General features: G+C 38.8%; 6 protein-coding genes and 1 long non-coding RNA gene across 13 annotated transcripts; 3 read left to right on the forward strand and 4 right to left on the reverse strand.

The window, feature by feature from the left end:
* The first annotated feature begins 45 nt into the window (after positions 1–45).
* LOC116931873 lies at positions 46–726 on the forward strand. The gene is made up of 2 exons (XR_004399194.2): positions 46–330; positions 395–726. It is a non-coding gene; the product is annotated as an uncharacterized LOC116931873 (long non-coding RNA).
* LOC116931862 (eukaryotic peptide chain release factor GTP-binding subunit ERF3A) lies at positions 722–4,461 on the reverse strand. Of its 4 annotated transcripts, none has more exons than XM_032939514.2 (12): positions 4,133–4,461; positions 3,824–3,928; positions 3,626–3,718; positions 3,416–3,553; positions 3,210–3,356; positions 3,004–3,149; positions 2,791–2,945; positions 2,578–2,724; positions 2,335–2,509; positions 2,104–2,277; positions 1,784–2,042; positions 722–1,725 (listed from the first exon to the last, which is right to left on the reverse strand). In XM_032939514.2, the coding sequence occupies exons 1-12, from the start codon at positions 4,296–4,298 to the stop codon at positions 1,682–1,684; spliced, it is 1,749 nt and encodes a 582-aa protein (XP_032795405.1). In that variant the 5' UTR covers positions 4,299–4,461; the 3' UTR covers positions 722–1,681. The 4 variants fall into 4 exon arrangements, with proteins under 4 accessions (XP_032795405.1, XP_032795404.1, XP_032795407.1 ...); XM_032939513.2 differs by having other exon boundaries at positions 3,416–3,556; XM_032939516.2 differs by lacking the exon at positions 3,626–3,718.
* Positions 4,462–7,319: 2,858 nt separating this feature from the next.
* LOC116931869 (rho GDP-dissociation inhibitor 1) lies at positions 7,320–9,306 on the forward strand. 3 transcript variants are annotated; one of them, XR_006651955.1, is made up of 6 exons: positions 7,320–7,481; positions 7,753–7,943; positions 8,018–8,242; positions 8,299–8,326; positions 8,393–8,627; positions 9,004–9,306. XR_006651955.1 is itself a non-coding variant. In XM_045179873.1 (5 exons), the coding sequence occupies exons 2-5, from the start codon at positions 7,754–7,756 to the stop codon at positions 8,559–8,561; spliced, it is 612 nt and encodes a 203-aa protein (XP_045035808.1). In that variant the 5' UTR covers positions 7,320–7,481; position 7,753; the 3' UTR covers positions 8,562–8,893. The 3 variants fall into 3 exon arrangements, 1 of the variants encoding a protein (XP_045035808.1); XR_006651954.1 differs by lacking the exon at positions 9,004–9,306 and adding an exon at positions 8,735–8,893; XM_045179873.1 differs by lacking the exon at positions 9,004–9,306 and having other exon boundaries at positions 8,393–8,893.
* LOC116931867 (NAD-dependent protein deacylase Sirt4) lies at positions 8,895–10,361 on the reverse strand. The gene is made up of 2 exons (XM_032939520.2): positions 9,308–10,361; positions 8,895–9,253 (listed from the first exon to the last, which is right to left on the reverse strand). Exons 1-2 carry the CDS (start codon positions 9,896–9,898, stop codon positions 8,927–8,929), a joined length of 918 nt encoding a protein of 305 aa, XP_032795411.2. The 5' UTR covers positions 9,899–10,361; the 3' UTR covers positions 8,895–8,926.
* Positions 10,362–10,490: 129 nt separating this feature from the next.
* LOC116931868 lies at positions 10,491–12,074 on the reverse strand. 2 transcript variants are annotated; one of them, XM_032939522.2, is made up of 5 exons: positions 11,709–12,074; positions 11,447–11,579; positions 11,218–11,374; positions 10,901–11,145; positions 10,491–10,843 (listed from the first exon to the last, which is right to left on the reverse strand). In XM_032939522.2, the coding sequence occupies exons 2-5, from the start codon at positions 11,490–11,492 to the stop codon at positions 10,554–10,556; spliced, it is 738 nt and encodes a 245-aa protein (XP_032795413.1). In that variant the 5' UTR covers positions 11,493–11,579; positions 11,709–12,074; the 3' UTR covers positions 10,491–10,553. The 2 variants fall into 2 exon arrangements, with proteins under 2 accessions (XP_032795413.1, XP_032795412.1); XM_032939521.2 differs by having other exon boundaries at positions 11,475–12,072.
* Positions 12,075–13,336: 1,262 nt separating this feature from the next.
* On the reverse strand, positions 13,337–14,022 carry LOC116931870. The gene is made up of 3 exons (XM_032939524.2): positions 13,867–14,022; positions 13,720–13,801; positions 13,337–13,651 (listed from the first exon to the last, which is right to left on the reverse strand). The coding sequence occupies exons 1-3, from the start codon at positions 13,882–13,884 to the stop codon at positions 13,455–13,457; spliced, it is 297 nt and encodes a 98-aa protein (XP_032795415.2). The 5' UTR covers positions 13,885–14,022; the 3' UTR covers positions 13,337–13,454.
* A 375-nt stretch (positions 14,023–14,397) lies between these two features.
* Positions 14,398–17,220, forward strand: LOC116931860 (G patch domain-containing protein 4). Its single transcript, XM_032939511.2, has 4 exons — positions 14,398–14,558; positions 14,735–14,872; positions 14,998–16,995; positions 17,068–17,220. Exons 2-4 carry the CDS (start codon positions 14,800–14,802, stop codon positions 17,121–17,123), a joined length of 2,127 nt encoding a protein of 708 aa, XP_032795402.2. The 5' UTR covers positions 14,398–14,558; positions 14,735–14,799; the 3' UTR covers positions 17,124–17,220.
* The last annotated feature ends 287 nt before the right edge of the window (positions 17,221–17,507 follow it).

Consider the following 17,507-nt stretch of genomic DNA (forward strand, 5'->3'; position numbering starts at 1 on the left):
GCTGTTCGTCCTCTACGTAGCTAGGTAGTGCTAAACAGGCGCTTTCCATTTGCTTCGAACTTGGCACGTGGCTCTCTTGTAGTCTTGCTCTTCTTTTGGTATTGTTTGTCCGTAGTGACTAATCGGTGAAAATCGCCCGCAAAATGTAGCTACCCATCCATTTCATTTGACTGAAGAACCACTCCCGTCAGTGGATCGGGGGAGAAACTTTGGCTACATTAGAAAGCAAACATGTTGACTGAAACCTCCCAACGATGACTCGTAATGGTCGGTGATAGTTTTCTCCTTGTTGCTACAACGTCATGGGGGCATGATGTCATCCTTTTTTCGGTAACTATAGCATATGTGTAACGGTCAAGCACCTCATGCGAGTAATACATTTCCCCCCACTCAGTTTCACATGAAGCAAAGAGAATCTTAGCTGATTGGGATTCATTGGAACTGAAGACGAAAGGGCGCCTTCTTTCATTCTAAGTAGGTTTGGATGAAGGCCAATCTGGTGATTACTCACCCTGCTACCGACTTAAAAAAACTTGGACGGTACGGCCGCCATAAAAAAAAGGATCTCGATAGCGTAATCAATTCCAGGATTTGTATTTGTATGACATGAACAGGATCAGCTGCAACTTGCCGTACCAGATGGAAGCGGCTATTAAGCCAAAATAGTTTTGGTTTCACTCTTAAACCATATGCAATAAAAGAATAAATTTCCAACAACTGATTCGGTTGATACAAGTCCCTTTATATGTCGACACCAGACATGTTTCGGTCGATAGTCTTACACACGCATAACATGAAGATTTTCGGTTGAAGTTGGGAAGCAAAAGAGGGTGCAAGTCTATGTCTCAATAGTACGCAGATCAAATGGACCGCGTCATAAAGTGAGAGAAAGAGAAGTAGAGAGAATAATAATAATAAAAAAAAGGCCATACAAGCACAAGAGGCACTTAGCGAATTTTAAATTTCGGCATAGAAAAAAAGAAAGAAAAAATGTTCCTTCCCGTGTGGTTTCTACCTCGAGCAATCCAACATGATAACTGCTATCGAACCGTAAACGATGACAGAAAAAAAAACTGCTCTTAATTTTAGTACAATGCAATTAGGAGATGTCAACAGATTTACAATGTACATACCGGATTATTCAAAATTCAATAAACCAAAAAAAGGGAGAGAAAATACAGACACCTGTCAAACAGACCGACCTGGCGAAACTGCTTGAATAGATTCATGCCTTGAAATTTCAGGCAATCTCCAATTGTAACAATTGAATGGTCTTCTGTTGCCACGTGAAACGTAGAATCAGTAAAAATAAAAAGAGAAGAAAATAGCTTATGAATTTCTTGAAAGAGAATTGGCGAAAGGGGGCAAGAACATAGTTGAACAAAACCAAAGAAAAAGAAATGAACTAAACACGCGCGATTTGAATCCATATGGGTGTAAGATCACGATCGGTATGGTCTCCAAGGAAATGCTCGCGTCAGACATAGAACTTTCGTATAATAGAAGGTAAAAATGAATAATCCTCAAGACAATAGAAAAAAATAATAATAATAAGAGGGAGGTATTGATAAAACTTGGACACGGCGCGGCCATATGATTTCCCTTAGTAGGCGGAATTTCTGTTTCTTTTGTCAGCTGGCGGAGACTGATTTTGCATTTAATCGACTTTAGCGCGGTGACCTTATTCTATGACTTTGAGCACTTTTCCAATCGCAATCGTTCGTCCTGTAAAAACATTGCACACTTAGTACGAAAAATATTGATTGCCAAATTGCGTGCATACCTTCGTCTCTCAGGGTAAATCGGCCCATCTGCGGGAAATCCTTGAAAGGTTCCATACAAATAACACCTGCCGCTTCCAGGCGCATGATAGCAATTTGATCTTGTTTGACAAAACGCGGCCGTATTTTGGATTTTTCATTTGTTTTTTTGTCAACTAGGCAAATAAGGGCCTTCACCGAAACTTCTTCAGCTACCGTATGAATGTGACAAACAGCAGAGTAACCTGCACAAATGATGCTTTTGTGCTCCAAAATGACGACCTAAAATTGTCGGAATACTTAGAGCAAATAGCGAACTAATATAGGAAATAGGTCAACATACCTGGGCGTCAAAAATACGCCCTGTTTTGCAGGAGTTATTTGGATCACAGAGTACGAACCCGGAAGAAATGTCTTCTTCCTCAACTCCCTTTAGTTTTATCTTGACGTTTTCCCCTGGACCTACAACAGTAACTTCGTCCTCGTCGGACCATAGTTGGTCCACAACCACCGGAGTCTTCACATAGATATTGTTATAAATCGTTAAACATTTTTGTTGAGGCAAAGATGGTACCTTATTAGGAAGAACTAACAAAGTTTGGCCCTTCTTTGCTTCTCCAGCTTCCACTTTGCCCAAGACGACTGTACCCATATCCTTGTATTTGTCAACGATGGGCATAATAAAGGGGCGATCAACAAATCTCACTAAAGGAGGCATATCATCGAGCAATGGAATGAACGGTAGGCCGCTAAAGAAATTGATTATGTTAGTATCTACTTCCGTAAAAGGGGAGAAGGTAAACACCATTTCACTTACCTATACCAGGGACATGCTTTTGAATCGACAGGCTCTTTAAGACCAGCACCAGTAAGACCAGAGCACGGCATGAAAGTGAGGTCTTTTTGAGGGTTGAAACCCAATTTTTTCAAATAAGGAAGTAACTTCTCTTTACACTCATTGTATCTGCAAAATAAAGTAGCATGAAGACGATGTTTCTACTATATCGGTAATAGCAGCAAATTTTCTTACCGCTCTTCATCCCAGTTAACAGTTGGATCGTCCATTTTGTTAATAAGTACTACAAGATGTTTGACGCCCGCAGTTTTCGCTAACATGGCGTGTTCTCTTGTCTGACCACCTTTTTCGAAACCCGTTTCAAATTCTCCTTTACGAGCAGAGATGACCTACAATGACAAAGGGTTTGCATTACGCCGGTTAAAATGGGTGGGATCAATGCATTACCAGAACGGCCAAATCGGCTTGAGAGGCACCGCTAATCATGTTGGGTACAAAACTCTTGTGACCAGGTGCGTCTAAAATGGTGAAATGTTTCCGTTCTGTTTCAAATGAGGCATGCCCCACCTCTACGGTCTTGCCCTTTTCTCTTTCTAGAAAAGAAAAGGATCATTAGTGGGAAAGCGACGATACTTGATTTTTCTAAATTCTACCTTCAAGATTGGTATCTAGCGCCCAAGAAAGATACCACGATTCACGGTTCTTCTCTCTAGCTTCTTTTTCGTATTTCTCTAGGGTACGCTTGTCAACCATTCCAGTCAGAAACATAATTTGACCACCAATAGTTGATTTTCCAGCATCTGGAACATGTTTACAGTCAGCAAAAGCATGATATCTGATGTATATAACTTCTACGTACCAACATGCCCAATGAACACTACATTAATGTGCTCCTTTTTACTTTTACTTTCAGCTGGTCCTTTAACAACCTTTTTCTTGATTTTAGGTGCAGCCTCAACATCAGCAGCTCCATCACCATCACTTTCACCTTCAGGATCTGCTATAACATGACACAATTATCATATGGCTTCTGTAATATTTATTATACACAGTACCACAGAAATTTTACCTTCAATATCTTTTTCCTCATCATTGTCATGCACAGTCCCTTCACCACCATCTCCATTTATATCATGTCCTAACACTTTGTTAACTTTCAGATCTATGTACAACAAATTAAAAGTTAACCTTTCACCAAGTTAAAAAACAGAGTTTTTGTGTTATTTTGCCCAAGCTGGAAATAATAGAAGCAATGACTATTGCATACCTTCTGCATGTTCTTTATCTGCTTCTTCTTCCCAGCTATCCACAGGAGGATTGTTGGGACTGGCATCTGAGGTTAGTAAAGGAGAATCTGTGGTGGGACTGGATTCTGAATGATGGTTCAATCATAATTATTAAATAATACAAAATTTGTGAAATCAAAAGTCATACACATCAACAATGTGTCAGTCTAATACTGTACATAATAATCCATTATAGACTCCTTGACACAACAAAAAGCTGCCTACAGGCTTGTCACTCTTTGTAGATAGAAGTAAATTAAATTAGCTGTAATGCTTGTAATCATTATAACCTGTAGTATCCATAGTTGGTTTCTGGTTCAATGTCTGTGCTTCACAGACGGTCGGTTCCGGCCGTAGGAACGACGGCACGAAAGCTGCAGCGTTGATATTCGGCACGAACATGGGGGCATTCACATTTAGATTAAGACCGCTCAATTGCAACGATTCGTTTTCCATTTTGTTGACGTTTCACCCACGAACGATTTTACCCACAAAAAACAAAGTACTCTTTGAGATGGAAGATCGTTGATCTTGATTAATATAATTTGATTGAGAGTCTGGAATAACTGGGAAATGAGCCACGAGTCGCTTCTTGCAGAAGTTAATATGCTGCAGTAGTGCCACAATGTTGCCAATTCCAAGCTTAAAATCTAGAGAAAAGCGAAGGTACTAAACTGTGGGAAATGGAACGAATGACATACTAGTATTCAGTGTTCTGTCAAATAAAACTTTCGAATAAAATTTCGAATAGAATAACGCAAAAATTCGAATATTTATTCGTTATTCGTCGAATAAAAATGTTACTTATTCGTATTCGTTATTTTTATTCGTTGTAACTCCAAATTGTATCATTTCGAATACAATTTCGAATAAGTATTTTTATTTTTTTTCTGCAAAAAATTTCATTTTTATTGCTGTTTAATACAAATATTTTCGATTTTTAAAGGCCTAAATTCCATTTTTATTCGATATTCCAGAGCCATAGACCCCTGGTTGCTCCACTATCGCTATTTTCCCTCTCAGAAAAGGGGTACCCTTTTGCGGGAAACACTAGACGTTTTCCACGAGACGAGGGCGCCTCTTGCGGGTGTGTTGGTGTTCACTCCACGCACAGGCTCATTTATAGCCAGGTGGCGCTCGCACCAGGCGGAAAATTACTCTTACGCTCCGCCCTAAAATCCTCGTTTTTTCGTATAGTGTTCCCGCGAGAAGGTACCCCTTTTCTGAGAGGGAACATAGCCATAGTGGAGCAACCAGGGGTCTATGACTCTGGATATTTTAATTGAAAATTTATTCGTTATTCGAATATTATGCGTATTTGCGAATAAAACATCCTTTTTATTCGTTATTCGTATTCGTTTGTACTACTTATTCGTATTTGTTTACAAAACGAATCAAGTTTTTTCTTATTCGATAGAACACTGTAAATAGCCTGTTGAGTTTTATAATTTGGTGGCGCTGCAGAAATGCTTACCATAAATTAAATCATAACTGGATAGCTGCAATCCAAATATCCAATGAATGGTAAATTTCAATAAAAAATGAATTTTTAGTTATTAGCCTACTAGAAAAATTGAGGGGGAGGTTGGAATGGCTATCCGGCGAAGCCAGTGGCACCAGATCAGCGCGCCGGGGACAATGGGGAACTAGAGCTAAAACCTGAATGCGTCAACGGTTTGAAAATCAAGTCGATGCATTCGGACAGTAACCAAAATCCATTTGATTGTTATTAGACAAGTAGATTGTGTATATTAAAATGAGAAATAACCAAAATAAAAAAAATGACAAAGAAATTAATAGATTACTTATTACAGCGCGTAGTTCCGAGTTGAAACTTTTGAACACAGCTTTTTCTTTGATACATGCATCATTTCAACATTGCGTTCTAAGCATGTCTTAGCGGGCGTGAAAGAGACATCATTAGAAGATGAAGGAAACCGTTGCAGTTGGATGGGGCGAATGCACGAATTGTCCAAAAGGCGCTAAGATAAAAAATGAAAAATTAATAAAAGTAATGTTAAGATACAGATCCATTTAAAATTATTTACCAAAGGATCCTGGTTCCATCGGCAGTGAGGACAAAGTCGTACTCCAGTTGGGTCGATAGGTACAATAACCCGTAAGACCAATGTACTAAAAGGTAAGGCGCCAGCCTTCAGAGTGTCTGTGACGCACTGGTATTTGAATTTTAGGTTGTCTTCGACTGCACGATCGCGCAAAAAATTCTGACGAGGATCTTTGTCAGTGGCCGATTCGGTCGGAATAACAGCCACTCCTTTATGGCTCGACAAGAAGACACTCAAAGACACTTTAGATCAACAGAACGAGTTATCGGACTTGTTATAAAGGAAGGATCGTTGTCTTTCATAATAGAAGAATGTTATGTACTTCACGTTGACCCGTAAGTTTCCGTGCAACCATTCATGAAAAAAGCAGTTAATAACCTAAACTAATAATTTATTCGTAATTCTACCCGCTCTGGAGTTATAAAACCATCGCTTAATATGCGTGCATTCTTCAGCAGGTAACAGGAGTATCAATACAGGTCTGTAGATCCAACGACCGTAAGAAAAAGACAGCCTCTCACAAAGAAACACAATTTGAAAAAATAACAATACATTTAATGAAGTATACTTTCCGAAGAGATCTCGATTGGCCAACCAAAGATTTGTCTGATCTTACACGGGGAAGATTGATGCCGTGAGCCCAAGTTATTTCGTGTTTATCTAGAAAATTAAAAATGTATGGCTTTAGGGAGAATTAAGTTAAAGATATATTTATGACATTTTCTTTACATGAATTTCGTCTTGGTTTGACATTTCCGATCGTTGGTGTCCAATGATGATCAAAGTCGAAAATGTTTTCTTAATTCACTGTGTCCGAATGATGGAGCAAACTTACAACTGAATCCCAAAAACGTTCCGGCTGAAAATGCGATCATTTCAGGTAGAGTGGCTCTGAAAGAGACTTAAATGGGCAATGCAAAGAATTCAGTCCCCTTACTCGATAAGTGTTCAAACAAACTCTGCATTCAAAAGTCAACCTGTTTTGTTTAGCGACCATTTCTGGCTCCCAGTACAACAATCTCTATAAAACACCGTTTCACCATTTTCGATAACTTCAAATCACACATCACTGAAACGGTTACATCGCATTCATACGTAATGGCCGTATTCGAACGAACGAGAACCGAAATTTCTAAATTATGAAAGAAGTTAGTATTTTGGTTCATAGAGGCACCGACAATTGGTGACCAGCCCGCAATTTGCTGTTAGGAATTTCGACTTTGCACTAAGCTCCGCCTCTTGTCCGGGAACTGGCTTCATTCGAGATAGCCGATTCCAACAAAAGTTCCCCCACCATACTAATACACCATGCTAGAAATAGCATAGTAGCCTACTGTCAGCTTCCAATTGGCAACGTAAAAATTCTACAGGAAAATGTATTTGCCGGTTAGCCACATATTGTGCTGCCCTCTTTTTTTGCTTTTCTGGTTTTGACTTTCCAGAGGGCTGGGTTTGGTGATACAGCTGTACGCGGGAGAAATTTGGCACTCACGTTGAGGCATAAGAGTCCGTGGTTTTGTGTTGCTGACCCGTCCATTAAGTGCTAAAAGAACCAGCCACTGTCACTTCTAAGGTAAGATATAGAAAATATTACAGTTCTTTCTTTCAATAGTTAGATTTGCATATATTACATAGTAAAGCATACTGTATTATTTATTGGATTGGTACGGAGGTAGTGTCGTGCCCTTTCCCTTTATTCTTATCGGTTTCCGTTTCCTCATCGGCTATCAGTTATATTGCTGTTACCCACTATTTTGCGTTGTATAAGCATTATTACGAAATTTCAAGCCCATCGGTCTTGCAAGAAAAAAGAAAAAAGCTAAAAGGGATTTTTGAATTTTCAGAATGTCATCAACAGAAGAAGTCCATGAACAAGTCCATGAACAAGAACATCACGATGAAGTAGCAAGTAACTATGTTCCTCCACCACCAAAATCAATTGGAGAGCTGGTGGCAGCAGATCAAGAAGATGAAAGCTTACGCAAATACAAAGAAACATTGCTTGGAAATGCAATCGCTGAAAACATTGTTATAGGTTTCTGTCATATATATGTTGTGAAATTTAGTGTGATTACAGTTCTTTATTATTTGACTTTCATTTGCATTCAGAACCTGGTAATCCCAAGAAAGTCTTGGTTAAAAAGTTAGTTCTGGTGTCAGAAGGCCAGACTGAAAAAACTTTGGATCTTTCTGGTGATCTTTCTAAGCTGAAACAAACTGTGTTCACTATTAAAGAAGGTGTTCAATACCGCATTCGTATCGAGTTTTTCGTCCAACACGAAATTGTTACTGGACTGAAATATATCCAAAAGACTTATAGAAAAGGAATCCAAGGTAACTGGAGTATAAATTTTGTAAAAGAACGTTCTAAAGATTATTTATTATGACAGTGGACAAAATGACCCATATGGTTGGAAGGTATGACTTTGTGTCTCCCATTAGGCTAAAACTTTTTCAACTTACTAAGCAATATTTTAACTTTAGTTATGCCCCCAAGAAGGATTTACAGTCCTATACGACGCCACTGGAAGATGCGCCGTCCGGTCTACTATACCGTGGTCATTACACTGTTTCCTCTTTATTCACCGACGACGACCAAAACGAACACCTCAAGTGGGAATGGTCATTTGAAATTAAAAAAGATTGGAATTAAGATGATTACAGAGGAAACATGATTAATATGCCTTATTGTATCCTGGAGGACTCAAAACTTTCTTTTGTGAGTTGAGATTATACCTCATTCTTTCCCTAATCAAAGTATTGCTCTCGCACAAAATTTTCTTACTTCATCTATTCTTTTCTGTATTCCCTTTTATTCCTTCCTAGTCATCGTCTATCACGCGTTTTCCAGGATTCAATTTGAATGCTTCTTTCTTTCAGTATCTTCTTCCCCATTCACTCTCTGTCGAGCCTCAACCATTCTTACAGTTTTTTTTTTGAGGGCCTAAGAATGCCGTTTTCAATAAATAAGGATTGTTTCAATCAGTCGTTTTGAAAAAATTCATTGAAGTGAAAAAGTCAGATACAAATTTTTGTAAGAACTTCACTACATTTTGCACTAAGTTTGATGCTAGCCAACTTATCCCCTCTCGTAGGTCCAATGTTTACAATTGCTGATGGTATTCCTAGCTCTGATGCCCGGAGAATGAATCGGTAACCCGAGTAGACGTACAGAGAAGATCCAAGGACTATCAGGCAGTCGCTAGATTGTAATTGCGAAAATACAAATTCTACCCTGGATTTTGGAACGTTGTCCCCGAAGAAAATTATATTTGGTTTATAAAACCCTTCCAGTTCATCCCGGCATTGTTGACAATTTGGTACACGAAAAGTATTTATTATTTCCTTTGTAAAACCAAAAAATGAGTAACCATAAATTATATTTTTTCTTGTTTCTACCTGTGATAGTTCAACATCAGCGTCTGGTCTGATGTCTGCATTTGGAACAGACAATGAAGGATTTAGTTCAGTCAGTATACTCTGAAATTTGTCCCTTGACATTTCATAGTTGCATTTCATACATTTGACTTCATGGGCACAACCATGTAACTCCACAGTGGCCTTACTGCCAGCCTTATGATGTAGTCTATCAACATTTTGAGTTACAATGCTGGATATCTTCCCATGTCGCTCCCAACTGGCCAAGAGGAAATGAGAAGCATTGGGTTGAACAGTGGAGAATTTTGACCAACCAACAAAATTTCTTGCCCAATATCTTTGTCTAACATGTTTAGATCTCATAAAATCTTGATGCTGAATGGGCCGGTGATTGCTACGAGCATAAAGCCCGACCAATTCTGAGCGATAGTCAGGGATTCCACTCTCTGTTGAAACTCCTGCTCCAGTTAATATTAAGATGTTTGTTGAGCTATCAACAAGCATTTGCAGTTTCTCAAGCTGGCTTTCGATAACAGCTTCATGGTGAGGTACAAAAGTTAGATTTCCATGCTGTCTCGTAAAATTAATCTGACGTGTAAACAGTCTTTTCATTCTACTGATTCTACAATGAAAATAACAGCAGAACGCGGAAAGATTACACAAGTAACATAACTACGAAAATAAAATGAAACTACTAAACGCATGACGATGACAACACAAAAAAGTTGCCATATTTCCTGAAACAAGTTTAATTTTTTTTTTCTGAATTTCTGACGTGATGTCTTTTTGATTGTTTCTTGTTTGTGTTACCTTAGTAGTACAATAGGGTGCAATTATGTTAGTATTCCATAGAAACAGGGTGGAGGGCTGAGCAACAAGCAACACCTAGGTATAAATTTTTGTCATAACTCATAGCATAAAGGTAACTTATCGACCAGATGTTTTGCCGGTGCCTCTATGTTTGCCTGATACATGTTGCGAATTTTAAAAAGCCCAGGTTCCGAACGTAAGGCTTAAGACTAAGGAGTCCCTGACAGAAACGATAAGAAACCGCTGGGTAATACAAGTCTCGTATATCTGATGGCCATGATCTATTGCTTCGTGGTAGCCTGCGGCGCTGTGGGTACCGAATCCAGAAATTATCTACATCCCCTCGATGTGGCATATGGCAAATCAGTTTTTCGAATTTACACTAAGGATGCACTTCGCGGAAAATAACATAATTTTATTTTATAAAATATGGATTTATTCCAATGTTCATCCTGATTCATTTGAATTTCAGCCGCGCTTCCCTCATAAGAGATTCCATTTGACAGCGTATATCGTCCACAGCCTCTGATGGAAGTGTTTTCAACCTAGCTGCATAACTGAGGCAGTAAAGAGTTATTTCATCGGTGGAGGAATTTATTGGGGAAATGGGAACAGCATTATTTCTTTGGTTTTGTTGGATTGAATCACTCCAAATTTTCATAGCTTCACACAGTAATGCTGAGGAATTCCCTTCTGAAGATGTTCTTTTGAGCTTTTTGGACTTTGGAGCTCTGAGTGACACTTCAACTTTAAAAAAGGGCAATCATTTAAAACAATTAACCAACAATTGGGAATTATCCCTACCTATATTGTCGTCTGAATGATGTTCAGGGCTAGACGCTGGGCTGGGTGAAATGAAGGAGGATGTCTCCCCTCCTCCGTCAACACAAGCTGCTGACCCAGAATGTGGAAGCTCATGATGAACATAAGGATGGGAGCCTACAAACAATTTTGATTCCACCAAAAGTGAGTTTTCAGAATGGTGGGAAGCACCTAGTTCACTTTGGTGGCAGATCTCCATCTCTCTTCTGTCAGAGGCACGTAGACGACTAGTATGTTAAAAAAATTTTGAATTAAGGATACAGGTACTTGCTTGATTTTATTAATACTGCATTCATTACTTTCTTGTTTTAATAAATGGATCAAAGTAGTTGTGCATCACATGATATAATGGCCATTCATTTGCCAAACTGGGCTGATCAGACCGTATCATTCTTTTTCTTATTCTCCGAAATTTTTCTTTGGATATATCCCATTTCCTCTTAAGAAAATCAACATCTACCAATACAAGTGAAACAACCGTACTGAGAAACAAAGTTCTATTTTACAGAATATTTAATTTACACATACAGATATTGCAGAATGGTATTAAACTTACCACTGCAGTGCAATTCATTTCCTATATCGGCCCAGCATATTTCTCTGCTGTCGGCATTTTTATAATTGGGATCGTGATTGTCGTATATGCAAGGATACTGGAACACTAAAGTCAAAAATCGTTCATCATCGAATTCCATGTTACGAGAATAAAACGTGGAGATTAAAAAAGCCGCAAAGATTCTTTATCTGTAGCATATAAATTGATTTGAAAACTGTAATGCTTTAACAACACCTTTAGTTGATTAAAAAAAAATCCCAAACAAACAACAAAAGTCAACCTATTCTAATTTTCAGAAAAACAGTCTGCTACATAACGACGCTTCGGTATAAACAAGAACTTCTTAAAATGAAAGGCAGGGGGCTTTTGGGGGGCTTTTGGGGAAGCTTTTGGGGAAGCTTGGAAATAGTTTTTCCCATTTCTATCCTGGCCAAGAGAAAATTTTCATAAAAAAAGAAGGATTTTAGATAAATAAATAAATTCAGCTTGTTATTTCAACAAGCCAATTGTAGGATAACTAATTAGATAATGGGTGCAGTTTCTTCGTAAACACCTTCTCATACTTAGTACACAAAACGCTTAACCAGTACCGTCACTTTAGTGGGATTTTGAAGTTTTAAAAAGGGCCTTTTGGCCTTATGAGATGGTAATAGAGGTTTTTCCATTTGGTTCTTGTAAGTAGAGGGAAAAGTCGGTGCGGCTAGTCGACTAGTGCGCACCATGGCGGGGGATAGCCGAAACTTGCTGCAGACTTTGCTTGATCCAACCAATAGACACAGTTGGGTCTATTGGTTGGAACAAGCAAAGTCTGCAGCAAGTTTCGGCTATCCCCCGCCATGGTGCGCACTAGTCGACTAGCCGTACCGACTTTTCCCTCTACTTACACGAACCAAATGGAAAAACCTCTATAGAGCTCAGCCCCGATCGGTAAAAAAACTACCAGACTGAAGCGAGTAGTTTTCAAGTTGATCTCTCGTAGTTTTGAGTTGAACACTTGAAATTTTATCTGCTATTAAGGTTTACGTTTTGTGGTGTCGGGAGGAAAATGTATGTCTACGAAAAAGTCACTTAAGGATTTTCGTTGTTTGAAAAGGAAAAAGTTCATTCCGACTTTTAGTGAATTATTGGAACATGACTATAATCATTACCTGGTTTAAGGTAGATTCTTCTTTAAGATTCCAGAATTACGGATGCTTCCTCAGGTCAAACTTGCCATTTAGTTTACTAGTAGCAGAGACTACGAAGTAAAGACCGCGATGGCCTCCATAAGGCTGAGAGGCAGGGGGGGTAACATATTCATTACCGAAAAGGTGAGAGTGGCAGACGATGGACAATACCAATGTTCACCTTTCGGGCGTCTCGATCCTTCGATCATTTTATCCATAAACAGTACACAGTAGTGGGTACGTAATGGCATTGGGCATTTAAAAATCTTAGTCAAACAGGTGTTAAATAGTGTGATGTGTGAATACGGAATAGGTTGATTTATTTTCCGATTGTTAGGAGTAACGATCGAATGTGGGGTTGGCTGTGAATCTCCTCCGCAAAGAATAGACGGATTCCTAATCAGCCAGGTTGACCCAGGCTTGAATTTTGTCGAACAACTCGGAATCACAACATCATTTTAGGGATGGCAGGCGGTTCGGACGAACAACTATCACAACTAACCTTTTAATATTCAATATTGTTTTGTTTTCGGAATTGTTTAGAAGAATTTCCCAATACCCAAACTGTGGTGACTACCCTTAATTTTGGCATATCGTTACCGGGCAAAGAAGAAATATTTAGAATGGCTAATTGGTGGGACTTACCAGAGGGCTTCATCTGTGCAAATTGCTAGGCTACAGTCTGGTAATTTCATGTTCATATTTCATCTATATATTTTCAATCCTTTCTTTTACACGTGACCAAAAATTTATTGAATGGCTGACTGGATAAGCGTTTGAAAGGTTTGATATTAACTGCTTTTCTAACTGTTTACTATAAGCAAAGGCCTATACCAAATGCAAGGATGTTACATACTCCTGACAGACATACAATTGATTGATTGCAGAGACCCATGGAGGCTTTCTTGGGATAGCATCTATATCCACCAAACCATCTTGAAATAATTTCAACATTGGAGCCACAAAAGGTTAGAGGGTCCAAACACGGCGTTGAGAAGTTGCAGACTGGATCTATTACACCACATATTTTGACAGAAACAATCAGCTGTATCAAGCAGTAAAATCATCGCCTTACTTACTTTCGAACCAAAAGTTTCTCTCCTTCACTATCGGACCGCATTCAGACATTTTCATTGCCATCAAGTTCAGCAAGAATAAGACCTATGGAGAAATTCGTGAAAATCTTAGCATGTATTGCATTTGAAACTCAAAAACTGGTTGTGTACCATGATTTTTTTCGCCATTTCTTTGAAGTACTATTTGACTTGTCGATTCTGATGTACCGCTAAGTGAACAATGTCTTTTCCTGAGTTTTCGCCATCGTATTTATAACAACGTCGGTGTGATCTAAACGATTGAAATGTAAGGTTTTTCTAAAATAAATGTAGACCACATGATACAGGAAATCGGACCGAAAGATACGTTTACGACCGACAGGAAGCACACTAGTATTCGACCGGTCGATGCATTGTCTTTTATGAATTCAATTGAGCTATTACCTTTTTTTGACCTGATTCGTCATCAGCTATTGTCCGATGAAACAAGCAATTCAACGTTTTTAACTACCAGTTGTTTATCGGTCTATGCGAAACATTGGTTCTAGAAAAATAGACTTGTCTAAAAATTATGTAAATATTTTTGTGTAAAAGAGCTGATTGTTTAATGTTTTCATATCTTTTGTATGCTTGTAGAATCCTCGGAGCTCGGATACCGAAGTCGTCATTTCCCGCCAACAGCGCTGCCGTAGTAACACGCCGCCTTGCGGAAATCAAAACGTTCACTTTTGGGCCGTCTGCTCGATCTTGTGGCCGATTGTGTTCTGCGCCTCAAACTGCATGCGTGTACTTAAGATCACACGTGGATTTCTTAACTTGGACAGAAGCATCCGTTAACTTTAGGTCACTCATACAACCAAAGTGTAAGACATTTTTTACAATTTTGTTTATTTAATTTGGTGATAAATGTATGAAAGTAGATGTAATTTATGCATATTGTCTTTCTTGGTGGCTTCTTGCAGGTGTTTAAGAATATTGTTTACCAGTAATGTTCATTATCTTTCATGAACTAACGTTTTGTATTTTCTAAAATTTTCAGGAAACCTTTTGACTGTAATTTCTATTGACATTTGACAATTTTTCTGTTCCGATTATCAATTTGTGATGGCAATGTTAGCTGAACCAAAACGAAAAAAGAAGTGGAGTTTGAATCCCAGAGGGAAACTATGGTGCAATGGTAAATTTTTATTAAGTTTCTCAGTTTTGAATGACAAACAGTTTGTCTAACTGTCTTTCATTAAGAAATAATTTATGCTGAGAAAGATAGTTATTTTACTGATTATGTTTCTTATTATGCTTTAGATGATTCTAAAATTGGACAGAAGTTGTTGGAAAAAATGGGTTGGGCTAAAGGAAAAGGCTTAGGCCGAGATGAACAAGGAGATTTGGAACCAATTAGACTAAAGTACAAAAATGATTCTGAGGGAGTTGGCTTTGAAGTAAAGAACGACCAATGGATTGCTCATCGTGAAGAATTCAACAACATTCTTGAAGCCCTAAATGGCAGTAATACCCCTCTAGATGAAACGGACATTACCGCAACACAGAGCTTGGAAAGCCGATCCAAGAATTCCAAGTCACGTGTGCACTATCACAAGTTTACGCGAGGAAAAGATTTGAGTCGCTATAGTGCTGCAGATATGGCGTGCATTCTTGGTAAACGAACGAACAGCGAAGCCGATCAAGAAACGAAAGATGTCAGGATAAAGGAGGAACCAACAAAAGAGAGCGTGAACGGTAGCGTTGAACACTTGCACGGTGTCACAACGATACAAAGAGGGTGTATCCAAGAGTATTTCGAATCAAAAATGGCTGCTGTAAAAGAAAAGCAGCGTAAATCGGTCGACTGCAAACAGGAAGATTCAGGCCATGAAGGATCAAACAACAGTGACGACGGAGGCAAAGATGAAAAGCGTGTCCGAATCAACGAAGATCTTAATGTTGTCAAGGAGTTTCGTTCAAAGGAAAAAATTTCGAAAACTGAAAAATTTAACCAGAAAGATGACGCTGTCGTGAATGAAACTATTGAAGATATTAGCCCAAAAAAAAAGAAAAAGGGATCTAAAACGAAGGTTGAGGAAGAATCAGCAGGTGTGCCATCCAAACCATTGCCAGTTACTGAAGAAATAGTGGACAATTTTGAGATAAAAAAGAAGAAGAAAAAGAAATTTGAGAAAGAGATTCCTGAGCCGGTGCTAGACGCAGAGCCAGTCAAAACGAAAAAGTCGAAAGTTGAGGAAATTGCCGATTCAACGGTAGAAATCATTGTAAATGGCGAAGGAGTTCACACACAAGAAGAATCTAAGAAGAAAAAGAAAAAAGCTAAGAAGCAGGAAGAAGAAGCGGTTGAATGTGAGCAAATGATTCATAAAGGCGTGGAAGACCACACGCAAGAAGAACCAAAGAAGAAAAAGAAAAAATCTAAGAAGCCAGAAGAAGCGATCGAGACTAGCAATTTTGAAGTAATCGAACCCGTTCAGAAAAAATCTAAAAAGAATAAAACGGTGGAGGTTTCTGTTGAACAAGTGCAAAACGAAGAGGATGTACAACCCCCGATAAAAAAGAAGAAAAAGAAAAACAAGGAAGGTGAACAAGAAGCTCCCGAGAAATACACCAAGTTGGATGACTCTTCTGTAGAATCTGTGCAAGCAATGCAAATTACTGCTAGTGAAAATCAGCAGAATGGCCTAGAGCAAGACGTGGAACAAGAGACCAAAAAGAAAAAGAAGAGCAAACAAACGGAAGAAGAAGTCCCCGAAACATTTCACAAGATGGAAAACTCCTTAGAAAAAACTGAAACCAAACGTAACAAAAAAGGCAAAAACAAACCAAGCGACAAAATTGAAGTTGAATTGATAAAAAAGAACAAGAAGATCAAGGGAACTGCAGTTGAAGCTCCGGAAGTCCAAGACAAAACTAGTGAAGATGCACAGGTTAACCCACCTAAGGAGAAGAAAGCCAAAAAAAGGAAAGCCTGTGACATGACTGACGAAGTAGCGATCAATGGTAAAGAAGGCGTTGGGTGTGTGCAGTTGGCTGACGAGGAACTGCAAGAAAGAAAAACTGTTAACAAAAAAGTGGGTTCAGAAGATCAATTGGCTCGTCAAGCGGAGGCAAAACCTGATGGCCGTGGCAAAGAAGTTGACCAACCTGGAACTAAGAATATTTCAGCGATTTTAATAGAAGCTGGAGCTGCCGCTGACAGACGTAAACTGGAATCCATCCAACTCAGTGACGGGTCAAGAATTAGTCAAAAACTTAACAGAAGGTTAATGAGAGCTAAGTTCGACAAGTTTGTAGGTATAAAGATATGGAGATTTATACGTTGCCTCATAACAAAGTCGTAATTGTTTTTTTTTTCCCTGTCGATAGGGTCCAACTTACTCACCATCGTCGGATACGGAAGTGATGGTGCTAGCTTAACATAGCTCTTTGAATTGTGTTAGGATAAGAATGAAATTGCCTTTTCCATTTTCAGTTGCAATCACTGCTGACATCAGAATAACAGGACAAAATTGAATTATATGGTCTTGTTTTCTTTTGTTGTCGATATAAGTTCCTAGCTGCTTACATTTTGTTATGGGAAAAAAAGGTAGAAAAGCCAAGAGAAAAGTACGAAATGGCTATTTCCATGTGTGTTGTCTAGGCTGGTGTATCTCTTAACGAGTTGTGATCGTGTCCAGAGTCCCTTCACAATTTATCACTTTCACTTCGGCTCTTTCTTTTCTCAACGCAAGACTAGTTTCCACTCAAAGGAAAGGAACTGAAAAGAAAGGAAGGACGCGTGACTGTGATTTAATTTGAACGGAGCC

The sequence above is a fragment of the Daphnia magna genome, linkage group LG10, assembly GCF_020631705.1.
Source record: "Daphnia magna isolate NIES linkage group LG10, ASM2063170v1.1, whole genome shotgun sequence".
Lineage (NCBI taxonomy): Eukaryota > Metazoa > Arthropoda > Branchiopoda > Diplostraca > Daphniidae > Daphnia > Daphnia magna.

What these genes read in the sequence shown, in the direction of transcription:
- LOC116931862 (XM_032939513.2), bottom strand. Translation starts at nt 4,298, where the DNA reads ATGGAAAACGAATCGTTGCAATTGAGCGGTCTTAATCTAAATGTGAAT. An exon ending in AGTGTTCATTGGGCATGTTG is followed by an intron (nt 3,357 to 3,415) that starts GTACGTAGAAGT and finishes AACATGTTCCAG; the next exon opens with ATGCTGGAAAATCAACTATT. An exon ending in TGTTAGTTCTTCCTAATAAG is followed by an intron (nt 2,278 to 2,334) that starts GTACCATCTTTG and finishes ATCTATGTGAAG; the next exon opens with ACTCCGGTGGTTGTGGACCA.
- LOC116931869 (XM_045179873.1), top strand. Translation starts at nt 7,754, where the DNA reads ATGTCATCAACAGAAGAAGTCCATGAACAAGTCCATGAACAAGAACAT. An exon ending in CGCTGAAAACATTGTTATAG is followed by an intron (nt 7,944 to 8,017) that starts GTTTCTGTCATA and finishes ATTTGCATTCAG; the next exon opens with AACCTGGTAATCCCAAGAAA. An exon ending in TTATAGAAAAGGAATCCAAG is followed by an intron (nt 8,243 to 8,298) that starts GTAACTGGAGTA and finishes TTATTATGACAG; the next exon opens with TGGACAAAATGACCCATATG.
- LOC116931867 (XM_032939520.2), bottom strand. Translation starts at nt 9,898, where the DNA reads ATGAAAAGACTGTTTACACGTCAGATTAATTTTACGAGACAGCATGGA. An exon ending in CTGATGTTGAACTATCACAG is followed by an intron (nt 9,254 to 9,307) that starts GTAGAAACAAGA and finishes GGTTTTACAAAG; the next exon opens with GAAATAATAAATACTTTTCG.
- LOC116931868 (XM_032939521.2), bottom strand. Translation starts at nt 11,613, where the DNA reads ATGGAATTCGATGATGAACGATTTTTGACTTTAGTGTTCCAGTATCCT. An exon ending in AAATGAATTGCACTGCAGTG is followed by an intron (nt 11,375 to 11,474) that starts GTAAGTTTAATA and finishes TTGTATTGGTAG; the next exon opens with ATGTTGATTTTCTTAAGAGG. An exon ending in CCATTTATTAAAACAAGAAA is followed by an intron (nt 11,146 to 11,217) that starts GTAATGAATGCA and finishes TTAACATACTAG; the next exon opens with TCGTCTACGTGCCTCTGACA.
- LOC116931870 (XM_032939524.2), bottom strand. An exon ending in GAGAAACTTTTGGTTCGAAA is followed by an intron (nt 13,652 to 13,719) that starts GTAAGTAAGGCG and finishes GTGGTGTAATAG; the next exon opens with ATCCAGTCTGCAACTTCTCA.
- LOC116931860 (XM_032939511.2), top strand. Translation starts at nt 14,800, where the DNA reads ATGGCAATGTTAGCTGAACCAAAACGAAAAAAGAAGTGGAGTTTGAAT. An exon ending in AGGGAAACTATGGTGCAATG is followed by an intron (nt 14,873 to 14,997) that starts GTAAATTTTTAT and finishes ATTATGCTTTAG; the next exon opens with ATGATTCTAAAATTGGACAG. An exon ending in TAAGTTCGACAAGTTTGTAG is followed by an intron (nt 16,996 to 17,067) that starts GTATAAAGATAT and finishes CCCTGTCGATAG; the next exon opens with GGTCCAACTTACTCACCATC.